Source organism: Carassius auratus, linkage group LG28B (assembly GCF_003368295.1).
Source record: "Carassius auratus strain Wakin linkage group LG28B, ASM336829v1, whole genome shotgun sequence".
NCBI classification, from domain to species: Eukaryota; Metazoa; Chordata; class Actinopteri; order Cypriniformes; family Cyprinidae; genus Carassius; species Carassius auratus.
In genome coordinates, this window is record NC_039293.1 from 1,014,381 (window position 1) to 1,034,532 (window position 20,152).

At 36.3% G+C, this 20,152-nt stretch overlaps 1 protein-coding gene across 1 annotated transcript in view; it reads right to left on the reverse strand.

Annotated features, from left to right (window-relative positions):
* The window catches only part of LOC113067641 (B-cell receptor CD22), a 69,434-nt gene extending 50,543 nt beyond the window's left edge, over positions 1-18,891 (reverse strand). Inside the window, exons 1-3 of the mRNA XM_026240016.1 lie at positions 18,719-18,891; positions 14,339-14,440; positions 13,748-13,783 (exon numbers count right to left, since the gene is read on the reverse strand). Of these exons, the coding sequence (XP_026095801.1) occupies positions 13,748-13,783; positions 14,339-14,369 (67 nt within the window). The 5' untranslated portion in view covers positions 14,370-14,440; positions 18,719-18,891. The remainder of the gene's footprint in view (positions 1-13,747; positions 13,784-14,338; positions 14,441-18,718) is intronic.
* Positions 18,892-20,152: the final 1,261 nt, after the last annotated feature.

Sequence of the window (20,152 nt, forward strand, 5' to 3'; positions counted from 1 at the left end):
ATGTCTCTATTTTGTTTCTATGTTTTGCCACGGGATGTAACTAAGATTTACACAAGCTCCAGTCTGGAATCAGAACACCTGAGAAGAGATGATGCTGACCCTCAGAGGACCTCACGATGATGCTAACCCTGAATCAACAAACAGAACTAACAAATATTGCTACAAGTGTGACTGAATCATATAATAATTATTAATTAATAATATTAATAATGTTCATCGTCTAGCTGACTACGTATTGTATTCATTTTTTCTAAAAATCCTGTCAAACGTGCACAAACTGACAGTCACCTCCATAAGCTACTACTAAATATTGTAGAAACATAATTTTCTGTAAAGTTGCTTTGTAACGATTCGTATTGTAAGAAGTGCTATACAGATAAACTTGAATTGAATTGAATTGAATTTTTATATTGAAGACTATGCAGTGCTATTTTACTTTTGATTATTTGGGTTCTGTACCTGGACACCTACAAACCAGAAAAAAACTTAAACATTGTGTAAGCAGCACAAATAAATAAATAGAAAAAACATAAAAAATAAACACTTTCAAACAGGGCCGACTTAAGTGTTGTGCGTTTTGATTTCTCCTGGAGAGGCTGCGTGAGCTTTTCCTTAACAGCGCAACATTATTCCATAAATAAATGCAATATATACAGTAGTAGCTATATATACTATTTGACACTTACTCTAAATGTAATTAAATCAGAATAATACTTGCATTTTGGTGTTTACATAGTTATTTTTGGTTACTGATGTTACTTGTCTGGCATTAATGAAGTGTTAATGTAGAGCCCTGGGCCCGTATTCATAAAGAATCTTAATGCAAAAAGTAGCTCCTAGTGACAAAATTCTAAGAAAATTCTTAGAAATGTGGGCGTTTACTCTTAAAATTAAAGAAAAAATCCTAGTAAAGAAAAAAGTAATTCAGAAAGCATCTTAACCCTTAAAAGAGGTCTTAAAGTCAAACTTGTTAGGAGCACAGACGAGGACTTTTAAGAGGCTTAAGAGTTTCTTTAACAGCAGAGAAAATGGCAGAAAGATGAAGAGGCGGAAGAAATGTGTTGCAAACAATGGATGACAGGGAGTTAATTAGCTGCTATAGATTAGATAATGTCTATCACATTTAACTGTTTTTAAATTCATTTTAAGTAAATGTTTTAATCATTTTAAAAGTTTTAAAATTGCTTGTTTTATTTTTGTTATTATTTTTCTTCATGATTATTTTACTTTCTTTTATTTAAAGCACTTTGCATTACCATTGTGTACGAAATGTGCTATATAAATAAACTTGCCTTGCCTAGATCGTTCAGCAATCATGTTTGTGACTGATCTTATTAGAGACGTGCTAACATCTCTGACACAGTGCAGAAATGCCATAGCGCCAGAAATTAAAGCAATCACTACGTTACGATATTTGGCAACTGCAAAAATGCAACAGTGCAATAGTGATGATATGAGTCTATCACAACCTTCTGTAAGCAGAGTGATCACACTTTCAGAACATCTTATTGTGTCGCAGTTCATTTAGTTTCCACTGGACATTCCCTCAAAAACTGCATTTATGAATATAGCAAGCTTATAGGTGCGCACAAGCAGGCCTAATTTAAAACCTGCTGGTTCCTGTACTAACCAGCTTTATGGACCTACTTTAAACTTCAAGTGTAATGAATATATACAGACATATATACTCACTGTGTACAGTGATATTAACAAGGTTATAGCTATCTCCAGATTCTGACTGACACCAGTACACTCCAGTGTATGATGGCTCAGTGGAGATGATTTTACACGTAGATCCTTTTTGTGATCCCCAGCGTGATAGTAAACAATCTTCCAGCTGCCCATGGTCTGTGTATCTTCTCACTGTCCATCCGGTAAAGTTACTCTGGTCCTCACAGCTCAGAGAGAGAGAGACATATGTGAAGTGTTGAGTTCTGTTGGGACTGATGATCAGAGAAACTGGAGGAGAAACACCTGAGAAGACAATTACAGCATCAATTTAGAAATGTTTTAATTTGTATATTCAATAATGAAAAAAAAAAAAAAAAAAAAATATATATATATATATATATATATATATATATATATATATATATATATATATATATATATGTAATAAATACTGACGGGTGACCCATAGTGGCTGCATGTTGCTGATGTTTGTTTTATAGGCAGGTTTTCCTCTCTCTGCGCTGCACACATAAACTCCTGTGTGTATTTGATCAACAGAACTGTCAGTGTAGTTTCCTCCAGCTCCTCTGCTGCTGTCTGAGAGCAACTTATAATGATGACTGTTGTCTGTATAAATTGAGAATGTGCAACTGTTATCGTAAAGATGTATTTCTTGGTATTCTGACCTTTAAAGTAAATTTAATTGCTTTAAATGTTAATGTCTCCTAGCTCAGCCTAATATGCAGATCAGTCAGACACATCAATTGTAAGAGTTTGGGGTAGAATGTTATTTTTGTAACCCACAGTCAGGTTGATTCAGTCATATTCAGTGGCGTAGCGAGTCAGCCTCTGGCCCATTTGAATTTTTTTTTTTGTAAAATTTAAAGGGTAAGTTCACCCAGATAGCAAATTTATATATTAACCCTCATGTTGTTTCAAACCCGTAAAACCTCAGTTTATCATTGGAACACAGTTTAAGATATTTTAGATTTAGTCCGAGAGCTCTCAGTCCCTCCATTGAAGCTGTGTGTACGGTATACTGTCCATGTCCAGAAAGGTAAGAAAAACATCATCAAAGTAGTCCATGTGACATCAGAGGGTCCGTTAGAATTTTTTTAAGCATCGAAAATACATTTTGGTCCAAAATTAGCAAAAACTACGATGTTATTCAGCATTGTCTTCTCTTCCGTGTCTGTTGAGAGAGAATTCAAAACAAAGCAGCTGGATATCCGGTTCGCGAACTAATCATTCAGTTCACCAAATCGAACTGAATCGTTTTAAATGGTTTGCATCTCTAATACGCATTAATCCACAAATGAATTAAGCTGTTAACTTTTTTTCATGTGGCTGACTCTCCCTCTGAGTTCAAACAAACCAATATCGCGGAGTAATTCATTGACTCAATCAGTACACTGACTGAACTGCTGTGAAGAGAGAACTGAAGATGAACACCGAGCTGAGCCAGATAAGGAGGTCTTACGGGTTTGAAACAACATTAGGGTAAGTTATTAATTACATAAATTTGCTATCTGGGTGAACTAACCCTTTAAGAAAAATATTATTGATCAACATACAGTTTAAACTGAGTTGAATTATCTCACACATTAAAAAGCATAAAAACACATTAATTGTTTGATGTATAATGACTGAAACTTTGTAGTAACAAAGCTGCAATAATTGAGTGACTTGCTACAAATAATAAAAACTATGGCCGTAATTATTATTATTGTTATTATTTTCTATATATATATTTTTTTGCATATGGAGGGGCTGACTTAGAGCTGTAGTCAAGTCCGGCTTTGTCGAGTCCAAGTCAAGTCCAAGTCCAGGACTAGTCGAGACCGAGTCAAGACCGAGTCCAAAGAGGTTCGAGTCCAAGTCAAGTCCAAGTCCAAAAGTTTCGAGTCCAAGTCCAAGACCGAGTCCAAATGAAAGAAAAAAGGGTCCTCTTCAAGACCACATACCTAACTACTGATAATGTTTGTGATGCGAGAGAAAGCATATCTCCTATTCTAAGAAAATCTTTTTACATTATTATTTGTAATGATCAAAAAGCATGTGCAAAGTAACAACTCTGTAGGACAGGGTTCTCCAAACTACATCCTGGATGGCCAATGTCCTGAAAAGTTTAGCTCCAACTGGCCTTAAAACACCTGGAAGATTAGTGTGTTTAGTAAGAGCTTGATTAGGTTCAAGTGTGTATAATTAGGGTTAAAGCTAACAGGGGCGTTAAACAAGATCCTGGGCCCTATGCATAGGCAGTCCTGATGGGCCCCCATGGCCCCCACCCATGAAAATATCCAGGTAAAAAATATATATTTCAGATTCATACTTTTCAAGGGCCCTCTCTTCCTTTGGGGCCTTGCTAATGAGTACTGGTTTTACCCCCAGTCCGACCCTGGGAGCTAAACTTGGATAGACAAACAAAGTTTGGGACTGTAAGGTCAAATAATTTTTATGTACTTTATTTTTTGTTGACATTATATCTGTGGTCAAAAATGTATATGACTATGCCTAATTGGCACAGTGCACAGACACGCAAAGCTCGGGATATGACAAATGCGCGCAGCAAGGCTAGAATGGATACATTTGGCTCTACTGGACATGCGCACATAAATAGAGCGAAATTTTTGTAAAACTGTACTAGTGCTTGCATAGACTAGTCGAGCTCTGTCGGAAACAATTGACTACTCCAGCATGCATTAACCAATAATGCATACAAAGTGTTTGCAAGTACGACGTGAATTTTAGAATTACAATATTGTGTGGAGCTGTTACTATATGACCTTATCTATGTTGCATGTAAAAATAAAATATGTAATTAGGGTTGTGCCTGAAGCCGAATACCTTATTCAGAATGGCACGGATAATGGCTTAAAAAACGAATAACGCTCAAGGAATAATTCTGCCTGAATACTCGGCTAAAGCTGACACAGTCTGGTGTTTGCTAGATAACAGGTGAGCCAGGGCATCAGCGCCAGAAGTGAATGAATGTAAACTTTATGAGTGAAAAGAGAGCAAATCAAACACCGCACCGTTGTCGCCTCTCTGTTTATCTCTCAGAAACCAGAGCGTTGCAAGAGTAATTTTACCTATAATAATACATCATAGCTACACGTTATATTATTTGTATATATTTAAAAGGCAAATATTGAAAGTTTAGGCTACCATGATACGAATGAATGGAATAAGCACAGCGCGCTCGCCAATCAAACAGCAGCGTTGCGCGTCTCAGTCTCTCGAAAACCAAATCAGTTCTCTCTCAAGAGTAGGCTAATAATCAGCTTCGATACGGATACATTGTCTACTTGTCCTACATGTTTGCATATTTACCTTTTTCTGGTTTGCGCGGAACACACACATCTGTTTAGTGAAGTTCATTAACAATTAAGACTCGCTCAAAGTGTTCTGCGGAATGAGAATGTGCGCATTGAATGGATTCAGTCGTGTTCAAATGATCACTAAACGTTTGTCATGACATCTCTCTGCTTGCATGATAAATATTATTTTAGAAATTAATAATTATTTCAGTTTAACACGACATACTTGTTCAGTGATAACTACGAAAAAATATATAAAAAGTCATAACAGTCTTATCAAGTAACTGTACGATGTTGTATCCGAATGCAGATAGAAAAATTTTTGTGATTGTTACAGATACAAATACTGGCTGTTACATGAAAATGTAAATATGTAATGTCATATATAAAGTTTTTAAAATTTACATATGTAATTGTTGCATAAGGCTATACATTAATACGCGTTTATTGATAAAAAAAAAAAGGCTATCTAGGTGTAGACGTAAATAAAACACAATCTAACAGGTAGAAAATTAAATTAGAAACATCTAAACTTTTCAGGTTGCAGTAAGTGCACCACTGGTCATGCACATCCTTTCCCGGAACAATACTGAAAGCTAAGGCAAGATGGAGAAACAGATGATCATAGTTGTACAAGGATAGCCATTTTTTAAATGAATCTATTAGCAGAGCTACTGCAAGTGATTTTAAGTGCTGGAATTCCATTTATTCTTTGCTGAAACTTCTGCATCATCATGGAGAGCGGGTCATGGTTGCCCAGCAACAGCAGACGCCACTGGAGCGCAAGCGCAGGCTACAGTGCTTTGGAAAAAAGGAGAGCGTCGCGCCTGGCGTTTTCCACACGTTTTCAGTCGCGACATCATGCAAATGTGGTTTTGTTTTGAAGGATAAATTTTTTTTTTTATTTTTTTGCTGGACTCGGTCGAGACCAACTAGAAGACTTGGCGAGTCCAATGGCCAAGTCCGAGACAAGTCCGAGTGCAAATTCCAAGACCGGACTCGAGTACTACAGCCCTAGGCTGACTTGCTATGCCACTGTATATTTTAATTATTTCTTAATAAACTAATGTTTTCTGAGTCAATGTTGCACCCTGACTCATCATCTGGCATCTTCTCATTGGACTTCCTTTAGAGAGAAATGCATCTCACGAATTACATAATGAAAGAGTTCTTGATTTTGATTTGAATTATTTTGTTTTAAAATAGTAATTTAAAGCATTCTATACATATTTATCATGTCGGTGAAGCCAAAGCGATTGAAGCCAAGTAGACCCTTTGCAGTTCTGAATTATATATACTCTTATGTTTATGAGCAAAAATGATGGCATATTTTTAAGTTTCCACTGTTATTAAACAAAATATATATAAATGCAAATAATTGCTTTAGCATTCAGTCTGCACAAACAGTGTTGAGTACTCGAGACTCGGACTTGTACTCAGTCTCGAGTCCGTATTTTAATGGTCTGGGTCTTGTCATGGACTCGTGTACATTTTGAATTGGTATTGACTCGGACTCGAACATATTAGGAATCATACTTATTCCCGAGTCCACTCAAGTCCCAATCAAAATATTTCATGATTATTACTGTATGTTAATATTTCTTTAAACTGATATATGATTGTAGGGCCCAATGATTTCCGCAATGCAGAAAACACGGACGGAATTGCGGAATCCAGTCTTAAAAAACAGTTTAACGCGGAATGTCTCGTTTTCCAAAAAATTAAGTTTGCTTAATTTTCAATAATTAAAAGAAAAAATAAAATAAATGAATGTTTTGTCTTCATATGATAACAAAAAAAAAAATGTAAATACACAACAGAATTTAAATAATTAGACATGCTTAAACACAAAATTAGGTAAAAATAAAACATATGGTGACGAAAAAATTAAACATTTCATAGGCCCCTAAACATGTAATTTTTGTTAAACTTTTAATAAATTGTTGTGAAAATGTATAAGTGTTATGATTTTAATTAATTAGACATGCTTTTTGATTAATTAAATGTAACCATTAAAAAGAAAAATTGTCAGAAAAAAATTCAAATTTCCAGAAAAAAAAAAAAAATTTGAAAAAAAAAAAAAAATTGGAAAAAAATCAAATGGAATTTGAGAAAAAATAAAACGTGAGATGTTAGCATAACGTTAGTGCAGAGGCAGCAGGACTCAGGTCAGAATGTCTCATGAACTTAACACATGAACTTTTTTAAAACATTTGTTACATCATCTATTATTCAGTTTGCATATAAGAGCCACAAAGAGTTTGTGTGCAGTAAGACTCTAAAAAAGAAACATTCTGTGATATATAACTGATTATATAACTTAACTGATAATATTTTTTAAACCTAGTAAAAAGAAACATGTCCACTTTGCCATTAAATAGCTATTAAAATAGTTTTTAATGGCAAAGTGGACATGTTTCTTTTTTGTTTCTTTATTAAGGTAATTTAGAAATATGTTTGGAACATTTTATGTTTGTAAAATTAAAGTTTTTGTTTTTTAAAGGTACCACCAAGCTGCAGCTGCAGACAGTGAGTTATGTTTGATCAATTTATGTGAGAGAAAAAAGACACGGCATCCAGTTGGACTCGGGCAGAGAATTCTCATTAGCTGTTGGACAAGGGCCGGGCCCATTCAAGGCACTATTCTTTCCTTCGTTTCAATTAAAAGTTCCCCCCAGCTCGGCGGGCCCACAAACTTACCGGGCCCATATTCACCTAGATAACCTGCATGCCCTGATGCTAGGCCACTGGTCACATTAAAGGGATAGTTTACAATAAATATATTGTGAAAAATCATCTAAAAAAAAAAAAAAATGTTAAAAAGCAACACAAAATCTATGTACTTTCTTTATAGCTAAATTATCGCTTTCATTTGTCAACTGTCATGTTGCTAAAAAGAACATTATTTTGTGTATTTGGTATAATACAATGGGCCCTATCATACACCGGTGCAATGCGGCGCACCAACGCAAGGTGCAGCGCAAGTGTGTTTGCTAGTTTCAGTCCGGCGCATTTTCCCGTCCAGCACCATGTTGTTTAATTAGCAAATGCATTTGCGCCCATTTGTGCGCCCATGGGCGTACTGGTCTAAAAAAAAAGGTGTGTTAAGATGCATTGCTATTTTAAGGAGCTGAAAATAGATTACACCATAGACCAACTCAAACCTGGTCTAAAGTCCAAAGTCAGTGGTGCAATAGTTTTTTTGTTATTTAAATAGCGCGTTGGTAGAAAATGTGCCTCTGGGCGGGTCCACAGTGCGCATTGATTTTGCTTATGACACACAGGGAATTCTCATCACACAAACATGCCAAATATTAAAAACAAAAGGATTACAGTGTCAAAGAATATTATTGTGTAGGCAACATAAATATAAAAATCTCGTCTGCTACTCGTCTCTCTAGTCACTCTCAATGCTCTTAAAGCTGAGGTAGGGAACTTTTGACGCTCTAGCGGTTAATAAACAGAACTGCTTGCGTCTTGCGGAAGAACATCGTAGCCGGAACTACTTCTCTCTGTTTATATCTATGAAGAATCACAAAGGTACTGGGTTACTTCGCCGCGGTATCCCCGAAGCAATCTAAAATAGTCCGAATATAAACACTTATTATAGGTGCACCCTAGTGATTCAGGACAAGCTAAAAACACGGTTTGGAAAATGAATTCATGGTGTACTCGCTTATTATATACATTTTTCTACATTTTGAACACAAACAAAGTTACGGACCGCAGCTCTGGTTGGTTATTTTTTACCGGGAGCGATGGAGTTTCTGCAAATGGCAATAGGACCACTGGGAGGAGCCAGAGGAGCTTGATTTTTTTTCACAGATTATCTGTCTCATATTCTACTGTCAGGACATAATGACAGGTTTTATAAATATGTAAAAAATATTTTTTTACAAAAGTTCCCTACAGCACCTTTAAGGCGGCTTTGGTAAATTCGCTCCCCAACGTGATGTGATGCAATGCATTGTGGGGGAAAGGAGGATAAGATGTAAGACAGTACCTACTTTTTCATATTATATTTCGTTTTGTGATACCCAACAACATAAAATACAATGGATAGCAGTTTAAATGTTTATTACCAACAAGCAAATTGCACAAATTCGTTAAAAAATTAACCCTGCAATACGGCCTTAATCTATTAATCTAAGGCTAATAAATGTATTTCACAATCTGGGTCATTATTTTATACAAAACCACACATATTGTTTCTACTGTATCTCTGTATATCTTTTGCTGTAGTGTGTCAGTAGGAAATATCAGTTTGACATTAATTTTAATATTAATCTAGAGCGATTTTGAATGCAAAAGTAGTCTGACAACGGCAAAATAAATGTTTGGAAATGTAAACTGATATTTTATACTGACACACTACAGCAAAATATATATAAATAACTGGCCGAACACCATTCTTTTAAGTGAAAATACTAACGTGCCTAAGACTTTTGCGCCGTAGTGTATGTATAAAGTACTTATGATTAAATTAAGTATATTTAAATAAGTGTAATTAAAGTATGTGTTCGTTCATATGTGTTAAGGGCTGAAAGACGGGGAGGAGACCGGTCTGACACCGGTTTCATATGAAATTTAAGCGGACTGACTCTGAGGCGATCGGATACCGGTTCCATACCCTACTTTTAAGAAATATATTTTTTGATAAATGAACCCAAAACTCTCTATGTCCTTGATGGAGTGTAATATGATTTGTGTCATGTGCAGGTGCAATGGATCGCGTACAGACCAATAGGGTGTCGGAATGGTATATGTTTATACTTCTCATCCAACCACAATCAAATTCGCTCCATTCGGATGGCAATTTATCTGGATAGTTTTTTAATTAGATTTTTATTTTTTGAATGATGACAAGCCGGAATGAAAACAAGCTGAAATGAAATAGCAGTAACGAACCTATTTTGGAGTAGAAAGTACAGATACTTGCGTGAAAATGTAAGGAGTAGAAGTAAAAAGTTGGCTGAAAAATAATTACCCAAGTAAGTATAGATACCCCACATTTCTACTTAAAGGGGGGGGGTGAAATGCTATTTCATGCATACTGAGTTTTTTACACTGTTAAAGAGTTGGATTCCCATGCTAAACATGGACAAAGTTTCAAAAATTAAGTTGTACGTTTGAAGGAGTATTTTTGTTCCAAAAATACCTCTTCCAGTTTGTCACAAGTTTTGGAAAGTTTTTTTTCGAGTATGGGTCTGTGTGACGTTAGATGAGCGGAATTTCCTTAGATGGGTCCTAAGGACACTTCTGCCGGAAGAGCGCGCGCTCCCGTATAGCAGAGCACTGAGAGCACAGACATTCACTGATCAGAGCGAGAGCGTCGCGAAATGTCACAAAATAAGTGTGTTTTTGGTTGCCAGGGCAAGACAACCCTGCACAGATCACCAAAAAAAAAAACAGCATTAAGGGACCAGTTGATGGAGTTTATTTTTACAGAGCATCAACGGAGTTGTGCAAGTGTTTTTGTTTGTTCTCTGTATTTCGAAGATGCTTGTTTTACAAAAAAGGCCCAGTTTGATACCGGATTTGCACATCGTTTATTTCTTAAGGATAATGCAATCCCAACGAAAAAGGGTCACGATCGTGTGTTGGAACCGCATGCGGTGAGTAAAACTGCTTCTTGTATTTTTCTTGTAACCCTCCCAAACAACATGTGTTGATGTAGGTGCTGTTTGACATTTTTGTTGGGGGGGTGGGGGGTGGGGTTTCTGAGCCAGAGACTCAACTATTTTCTGCAATTCTCCAGCTGTGATCCTTGGAGAGTCTTTAGCCACTCAAACTGACCTCCTCACCATGCATTAGGACGATATGGACACACGACCTCTTCCAGGCAGTTTTCTAACATTTTCTGTTGATTGGAAATATATTGAAATATACTTAATTATTGCCCAGATGTTGAAAATGGGAATTTTCACTGCTCTAGCTCATTTGTTAAAGTCCCTTTTTTAATTTGTGAAGCTCAATTATCTTTTGCTAAACATCAGAAATATATTCTTTGTTTTATTCTCATTGTGATGGATGATTAAGGGCATTTGGGTTTTGTTTTGCCTCTTCTTTCCAGCAATGGCTGGATAAATTCATGTTTATAATCATGCTGGAGTGCTCAAAATTGTGAATATGACTGGGAATATGCTTTAGAGTTATTTTACTCATAAGAATTTCTAGGGGTGTTCTTAATTGTGGCCAATGTCTATTAGATAAAAAGATTTATTTCATAATGATATTTTCCCCCATTTTAAATTCTTATTATCCTATGAAAGGTTAGATTTTTTTTTGAATTTTTAAAATAAAACATCAAAAGGATTAACAATGCAGATTCATTTTCACAGCCTTCTTTGATCATATTTACCAAGGGTGTCCATATTTTTGGGCATGACTGTATATGAATAAATAAATAAATAAATAAATGAAGTTAACATACAGCTCGTGTATGATATTTATTGTTTTTACTGGAGGAAAAATAGGAAAATAACAGCTAATACAATTGGTGTCATATCTCCATCCTGCCAGCAGAGGTCAATCAAAGACCAACAAACACATTAGGCTACTATATTTAAGAAATTACAGTTAAAAAACTGACAAAAATACATTTTCTATGTGCTTGTGTACAAATAATTTTTATTTTCTATTTGGTTTTCTAAAAAAAAGTACATCCATCTCCTTGTTTCTGTTTCTTGTTTAATTTCTCCTATATGTTGCTGGCTCATTCATATTCAACATACAATTACCATACTGGGCAGAACATTTAAAAAGTACTAGTATCTATTAAGTTCAGGATATCTCTGGTATAAAAAGTTACTAGTAACTAAAAAATAAGTACTAGTTCTATTTTTTGTTAACACAAATAGTTTAATTAAATACCAGTCACTATTGGAATAAGTACTAGTATCTAATGATTAAGTACTAGTATCTAATGAATAAGTACTAGTAACTTTACAAAAGACACTAGTACCTAAAGAATAAGCACTAGTACCTAAATAATAAGCACTAGTACCTAAATAATAAGCACTAGCACCTATTGAATAAGTACTATTACTTACCGTAATGGAAAGATACTAGTGTCTAAAAAAATAAGTACTATTAACATGAAAAAAGATACTAGTACAGTTTATAGATTAAATGTTACAAAGGCTTGCCATACTATTTAATCTGTAGCCTATCCAATTTAGAATGTGCAGAAATCTGTAAGAAAATCATTGATCTGTAGATAAAATAACTGACGACAACGTACTGTTATTTCCCATCTGCAATAAAGATTTGCAAAGCAAAAAGCAGCAATTATACCTTTTAATGCTGACAACCATGTTATTAGCTTGGCATATGGTAGGAAAAAAGTTTGCACACTAGTGTTCCAAAAAGACGCTTTAATATATATTATGAACAGAACTGTGCTATTTCAAACATACTGAAATACTTTAGACATGGTGCGAAGGAGGAGATTACAAGTAACGGCTCATTGTTTGTAAAGTTTTGGGGGGATAAAATAAACTTCAAGATGCAATCGTAAAGTATGACTGATGTGTCTCAAGTAAGCCTCATCTCTTGTGGTTTTGGGTTGATTTTTTGATACTTCACCTTATTTATAGACAACAACCAGGTTAGGATTTTGTACATCATATATATTTTATACATCATGTTTCGCATGGTACCATTCTATAATTCATTGGCATTCTTTTTCAAAAGCTTGATGCTGATCATATTCACTGCCATTATACAGTGTGAATGAAAAGAAAGAATGCATACAGCATTAGAGCTTAAGCAGTAATTTGCTTGAATGAAACCAGTTCATTCAGATGTTATCACATGAAGCACATTACCTGATGAAAGAGATACAGTGAACCAGCTGAATGTCCAGCCTGTAGAGGAGTCTTTAACCTCACAGATCAGAGTCACTGGATCTCCTTCAGTCAACCACTTCTGTGGAGAAACACTTAAAACTGGTCTGGGTCTATCTGAAATACAGAAATCACTCATTAATAACATGTCAAACTTGTGTGTGTTTATGAAGCGTTGATCAAACTCACCTGATACTGTCAGTGTAACTTCAGCACTGATGTTTGATGTTCGTGATCCTCCTCTCTCTGCTCCATAACAGGAGTATTTACCTGCGTTAGACTCAGTAACAGAACTGAATGTGTGATCCTGTAGTTCACTGAAAACACTGTCTGAACCGTCTTTATACCAGCTGTACTTCCAGCTTGTGTCTCCTTCACCATCAATGTCACATCTGAGAGTGACTGTCTCTCCTCTGAATACATGTTGATCAGGTTTAATGTTCACTTTGGCTTTTGGTCTTTCTGTACAACAACAACAAGTCAAAATGAAAATAATGTGCTGCTTTTACTGGATGAACACAGCTACTTGATTTTAAAATGTAAAGCACATGAGACTGAATTGTTGTTCTTTATAACTGTTATAGTCATTTATAAAAGACCTGTTAATACACAATCAATGGAAATTTGGAAACATGCGTTGTTAAAGTTTTTCAACAGGTTTTCCAACAGAAGATCTTTTTTCTCTCTTTAAAATCAAAGTTATTACTGAGTGAATAATAAATATATATCTGTTGTTGTTTTTAATAGACTTAAGTTTTTGGTGTTTTTTTGTCACACCTCAGAATTGTCACATCAACAATTCAGCTTGTTTAAAGTGCATTTATGTTCATAATTAAATGTAAGTAATTGTCAGTTGGTTTGTAACAGTGCTGGCGTATGTGATGAAATACATGAATCAAATTGACTCACCTTCAGTTTGTCCAGAGTGGATGTTTGAAATCAGCACTAAAACACAAAGAGAAACTCATTACAGTATTAACATGGTCAGCTGTGAATTCAACAGCATCTTATAACTGCTCTAGAGCTAATGGCACCTGTACGGGTTTAATTTGTTATGAATAGTGAGTTTTGAATGAATTTCAGCTTTAAGAAACTTGAGAATAATCTTTAAAAATATTTATATTCCAATTTTTTTTTTTTTATAAAGATTAAAATGCATATGGGGGAATGCATATGAGTCCAAATAAACATGAAAACAGCTGACTGGTATTTTATAGATTTGGTCACAGCAGAGAACTGTTTAGGGAATGAGAACAAAGACAAACTCTTACTAACTGTGTACTAGTGAATATTACAACAGTGACAATAAGTGTAAAACAAACCAAAATAACTGATTCTGACAAAAGCACAAAACTGAATAAATCTGGGCTTCAAACTCAGAAAGCAGCGAGAAAAGAAAAAGAAAAAACCCAGAAACTCTAAATAACTTGATTCTTTTCATAATATAATAATAATCAACATATTAAAATACATGAAATACATAGAGATAATAATACTCACAGAGCACAAGAGGAAGTTGACGGAGCTCCATACTGACCGAATGATGACAGACAGACACAGACTGTGTTAAAGCCTCAAGACTTCCTGAAACCTGCAGTTGATCTTTAGAAACATCAGAGCAGATTTAAGACAAACAAATGTGTTACAGGAAAATGAATGATGTCTTTGATAATCTTGTAACATGTTTCACAAAATGTCAAACTTTTTCTAAAGATTTTCTACAGAAATGTTTTCAATCTGTATTGAATTGAACAATAATTATTTGCTATTAATGAACAAGGAAAATGGAACATTATTTTAATGGCTCTTTATTGTTATGGTGGTAATAGCTGCATTTATAATCATGTATTAATATGGGAATAAAGTGAACAACTGCTGATCCTCCTTCACTTTCATCTATATTTCGAAAAGGTTGGGATGCTATGCAAATTGTAAAAAAGGAGTAAAAAAGGAATGGAATAATTTACAAATCTCAAAAACTTATATTTTATTCACAATAGAGTATAGTGAAAGTGAAGTGACATTCAGCCAAGTATGGTGACCCATACTCAGAATTTGTGCTCTGCATTTAACCCATCCGAAATGCACACACACAGAGCAGTGAACACACACACGCACACTGTGAGTACACACCCGGAGCAGTGGGCAGCCATTAATGCTGCGGCGCCCGGGGAGCAGTGGGGGGTTTAGTGCCTTGCTCAAGGGCACCTAAGTCGTGGTATTGAAGGTGGAGAGAGAACTGTACATGCACTCCCCCCACCCACAATTCTGTCCGGCCCGAGACTAGAACCCACAACCCTTCGATTGGGAGTCCAACCCTCTAACCATTAGGCCACGACTTCCCCCAGATAACATATCAAATGTTGAAAGTGAGACATTTTGAAATGTCATGCCAAATATTGTCTCATTTTGGATTTCATAAGAGCTACACATTCCAAAAAAGTTTGGACAGGTAGCTATAAGATGTTGGAAAAGATAAATGTACATATAAGGAACAGCTGGAGGACCAATTTGCAACTTATTAGGTCAATTGGCAACATGATTGGGTATAAAAAGAGCCTCTCAGAGTGACAGTGTCTCTCAGAAGTCAAGATGGGCAGAGGATCACTGCTTCCGCCAATTCTGCGGTGGAAAATAGTGGAGCAATATCAGAAAGGAGTTTCTCAGAGTAAAACTGCAAAGAGTTTGAAGTTATCATCATCCACGCTGCATAACATCATCCAAAGATTCAGAGAATTTGGAACACTCTCTGTGCGTAAGGGTCAACAGTGGAAAACCATACTGGATGAACGTGATCTTCGGGCCCTTAGACGGCACTGGATCACATTCAGGAATGTTACTGTAATGGAATCCACAACATGGGCTCATGAATACTTCCCGAAAACATTGTCGGTGAACACAATCCACCGTGCAATCCGCCGTTGCCGGCTAAAACTCTATATGTCAAAAAAGAAGCCATATCTAAACCTGATCCAGAAGTGCAGGCGTTTTCTCTGGGCCAAGGCTCATTTAAAATGGACTGTGGAAAAGTGCAAAATTGCTTTGTGGTCAGACGAATCAAAATTTTAAGTTCTTTTAGGGAAACTGGGATGCAATGTCAACCAGACTAAAGAGTACAAGAACAACCCAAGTTGTTCCTTACATTTTCCAACATGACAATACCAGAAAATATACTGCATCAATTACAACATCATGACTGCGTAGAAGAAGGATCCGGGCACTGAAATGGTCAGCCTGCAGTCCAGATCTTTTACCCATAGAAAACATTTGGCGCATCATAAAGAGGAAGATGCGACAAAGAAGACCTAAGACAGTTGAGCAACTAGACGCCTGTATTAGACAAGAATGGGACAACATTCCTATTCCTAAACTTGAAGGGGGGGTGAAATGCTCGTTTTCACTCAATATCCTGTTAATCTTGAGTACATATAGAGTAGTACTGCATCCTTCATAAATCCAGAAAGTATTTAGTTTTATTATAATCATAAGAGAAAGATAGTCTGTACCGATTTTTCCCGGAAAAACACGACCGACTGGAGGCGTGACATGTGGGCGGAGCTAAAGAATCACGAGCGCGAATAGGCTTTTGCGTTGAGAGCATGTGGAAGCTGTGACATTACCGTGAGGGAAAACCCATCATCCAAAACAAACCATGGCTTACAGTCAGATTCAGCCGTTTATTTATGATCCAGAATCAGATCCAGAGGCTGAAACTGAACGAAAGCAGCAGCAGCAACGACTCGCTCCGAGCGGGGCTCGAACCCGGGTCTCTGGCATGGGAGGGGACGCACTAACAAGGAGGCAGAGATATTTGAAGCAGTTTTACTCACCGCCTGCGATTCCAACACACGATCGTGACCCTTTTTCCTTGGGATTGCATCATCCTTAAGAAATAAACGATACGCAAATCCGTCGTCAAACTGGGCCTTGTGAACAAGCATCTTCGAAATGCAGGGAACAAACAAAAACACTTGCACAACTCCGTTGATGCTCTGTAAAAATAAACTCCATCCACTGGTCCCTTAATGCTGTTTTTTTTTTTTTTTTTTTGGTAATCTGTGCAGGGTTGTCTTGCCCTGGCAACCAAAAACACACTTCTTTTGTGACTTTTCGCGACGCTCTCGCTCTGATCAGTGAAATGTCTGTGCTGCTCAGCCTCGCTATATGGGAGCACGCGCTCTTCCGGCAGAAGTGCCCTTAGGACCCATATAAGGAAATTCCGCTCCATCTAACGTCACACAGAGCCATACTCGAAAAAAACTTTCCGAAACTTGTGACAAACCAGAAGGAGTATTTTGGGAACAAAAATACTCCTTCAAATGTACAACTTAATTTTTGAAACTTTGTCCATGTTTAGCATGGGAATCCAACTCTTTAACAGTGTAAAAAACTCAGTATGCATGAAATAGCATTTCACCCCCCCTTTGAGCAACTTGTCTCCTCAGTCCCCAGACGTTTGCAGACTGTTATAAAAAGAAGAGGGGATGCCACAGAGTTGTAAAAATGGCCTTGTCACAAATTCTTTGAGATGTGTTGATGCCATGAAATTTAAAATCAACTTATTTTCCCCTTAAAATTATAAATTTTCTCAGTTTAAACATTTGATATGTCATCTATGTTGTATTCTGTATAAAATATTGAAATTTGAAACTTCCACATGATTGCATTCTGTTTTTATTCACAATTTGTACAGTGTCCCAACTTTTTTCTTAGCTGCATCCATATTAGCACGTCACGTTTGATGTGGTAATTTCACAGTAGGCATAGATACAGATTAAAATTATATATGTAGCCAACTACCTCCAACCCAATCTATTTTTCTCCCACATTAGGGATAGTTGGAGTTCTCTGGGTTCTGCCAATATTCCAGTCTTGGAGCACTCCCCCAGGACAGCACGCCTAAATATGCTTACTATATGCTATCAGATTAGATGTAAGGATGAACTTGTGAAATAAGTGGCGCTTGAGAAGCATAAATTTCTCAGAATGATTAACACTATTCTTGAGTTTCACAACTCTAAACACATTCATCTTTTGACACGTGTTCCTGTTCAGTAGCAGTTAAAAACCATCACAACATGACCACAACTGACTATTCTTGCCAGATGAACACTGTATTCAACATTTTCATACACCAGTCAGAACAACAGTATAAGCACATATGAATTCTTTAGCTGTGGATACGAGAAATTCATATTCAGGAGTTTTCAATATTCAATTTGCTGGTATTATTTTTATGTGCATACTAACTGTTATAATTTATGTAGATTACAATATAATAATTGTGATGTAAAACCTGATTGGCTCATAGGTCATGGTTCTTTTGTTTTTACTGTGACACTGCAAGAAGGTTTTAAAGCATCTGCTCCACAATATTAATTATTATTTTTTTAATATAAAGAAAATATGAACATTTCAAAAATATGAAATACCTACACAGCATTGCAGCAATACATGTCTGTCATGGATAAAGAATACACTAAAGAATAATGAATAAACATGCACAAATTACATGTTCATGTGATTGCAAAGCAGGCAAACATCACAGAGGCTACATAACATAGATGCACTAAGACTTATACTGTAAAGATCAAACTGTTACAATACTAAAGCAGAACAAAATAAAAACATTAAACTTTTACTTTAATTATACAATACTCAAATTAACTGAAATAGCAGTATAAGATAAGCTTCCAAAACTTTATGAAAACAGTTTTGTTGGGTCAAGTGTGTTATCAGCCTCAGAGAGGCCTTTAATCCATGTCTCTTTTTTTAAAATTAACATACATTCAGAATTTTTTTTTTTTTTAGCAGATTCAGAGAAGAAAATGTATGTAATGCCAAACAATTCCTGTTGGGTAAAATCAAGCTCTGCCCTACCTGTTTTCTTGTTGAATATCCTTTTTCACTCAGAAGTCCAAGGGTTTGAAAGTCTGGTTGAATCTAACAACCATTAAGGCCCCAGTATACTTAAAACAAAGTTCATTTTCGTTCTTCGTTTCGGGGAAAAAGGAAGTTTGAAAAGGCTGAGCAATGGTATATTGTTAATGAACTTTCCAACACCCCCGCGCTGCTGGAGGCGGGGTGTAAATTAATGTAAACATGTGTCACAACACTCCTAAGCAAAACAAAGATGAAATGAAGAAGTAGGCAATCTTGGTTTGAGACGGGGCCCACTGGACACAGAGTATTGTAGACAAAAGAAAAATGATTGGCAGCAGTTCAGTGTCAAGTATCATGTTTACAACACAAAATAAGTCTTTATGGGAAGTGTGAATGGCTCATAGTCTGAAAACTTTAGCATGATGTGGGGAAAAAGTATTTGAATCAGTTTGTTGCTTTATTTTATAGGTTTTCATTTATATTTTTAAACTGGATAAACTGTTTTGATAAAAATAAAAGTTTATTATTGTATATTCGTTTGGCATTCATTTACTGTATACCTTTTAAATTCGCTTATTGAAAGAACAACAGCAGCAGTATGGTGTAACATTTATTTGAAACATGTATTTGGCACTTGCTACCTTATATCTTTAGTCCTTTCATTCGTTTTATGGCTTTGCAAAACTTGTATCGGATGTTTCTCTGCCTCGCTTTTTGCATAACTCCGGGTCTTCAACAGGCGCGCAGATGGCACTGGGGATGGGGGGGACTTGGCCCCCCTCAGATTCATAGTGACCCGATCCGTCCCCCTCACTGTCTCAATGAAAGCTCTATTGATAAATAGAGGATTAATCAGGGTTTCTGCAATGTACATTAGTCTAAGTAGAGGCGATCCGGCCCACCATTCCTTAAACATGTTATTAGCGATTTTTGAAACACGCTTTTGACTGCAGTCTCTGACAAACTCCCAAAACACACTTGTAGGCAATCAGCTGTAAGTCGCGTGTCTTGTTCTGATAGCAAGCAATATTATACGCTGCAGACTCGGAGCTTGAGCCTGCTGCATCTATAGTCCCGCGCCCAGAGTCCCGCATTCTCAGTCCCCTCGTTTTTAGAGATCAATACGCAATGCTATCTCACGATGAATTCGTATGTATTTTACGAGGTGGCTAATTCGTACGAATTTGTACGACCTCACTCGTACGATTTTATACGATTTGTCTAAACCCCTGTGTCGGTTAGGTTTAGGGGCGGGTTTAGGTGTAGGTCATTCGTACAAAATCGTATGAATAGCCACCTCCTAAAATATGTATGAATTGCCATGAGATCGGGTTGCAAGGGGTTTGAGAATGCAGGACTGTAGACAGGCCCGTCGCGACAAGGCAGGCAAACCTGGGGCCCCAAGACAACGACTGGTTAGGAATAAAAGGC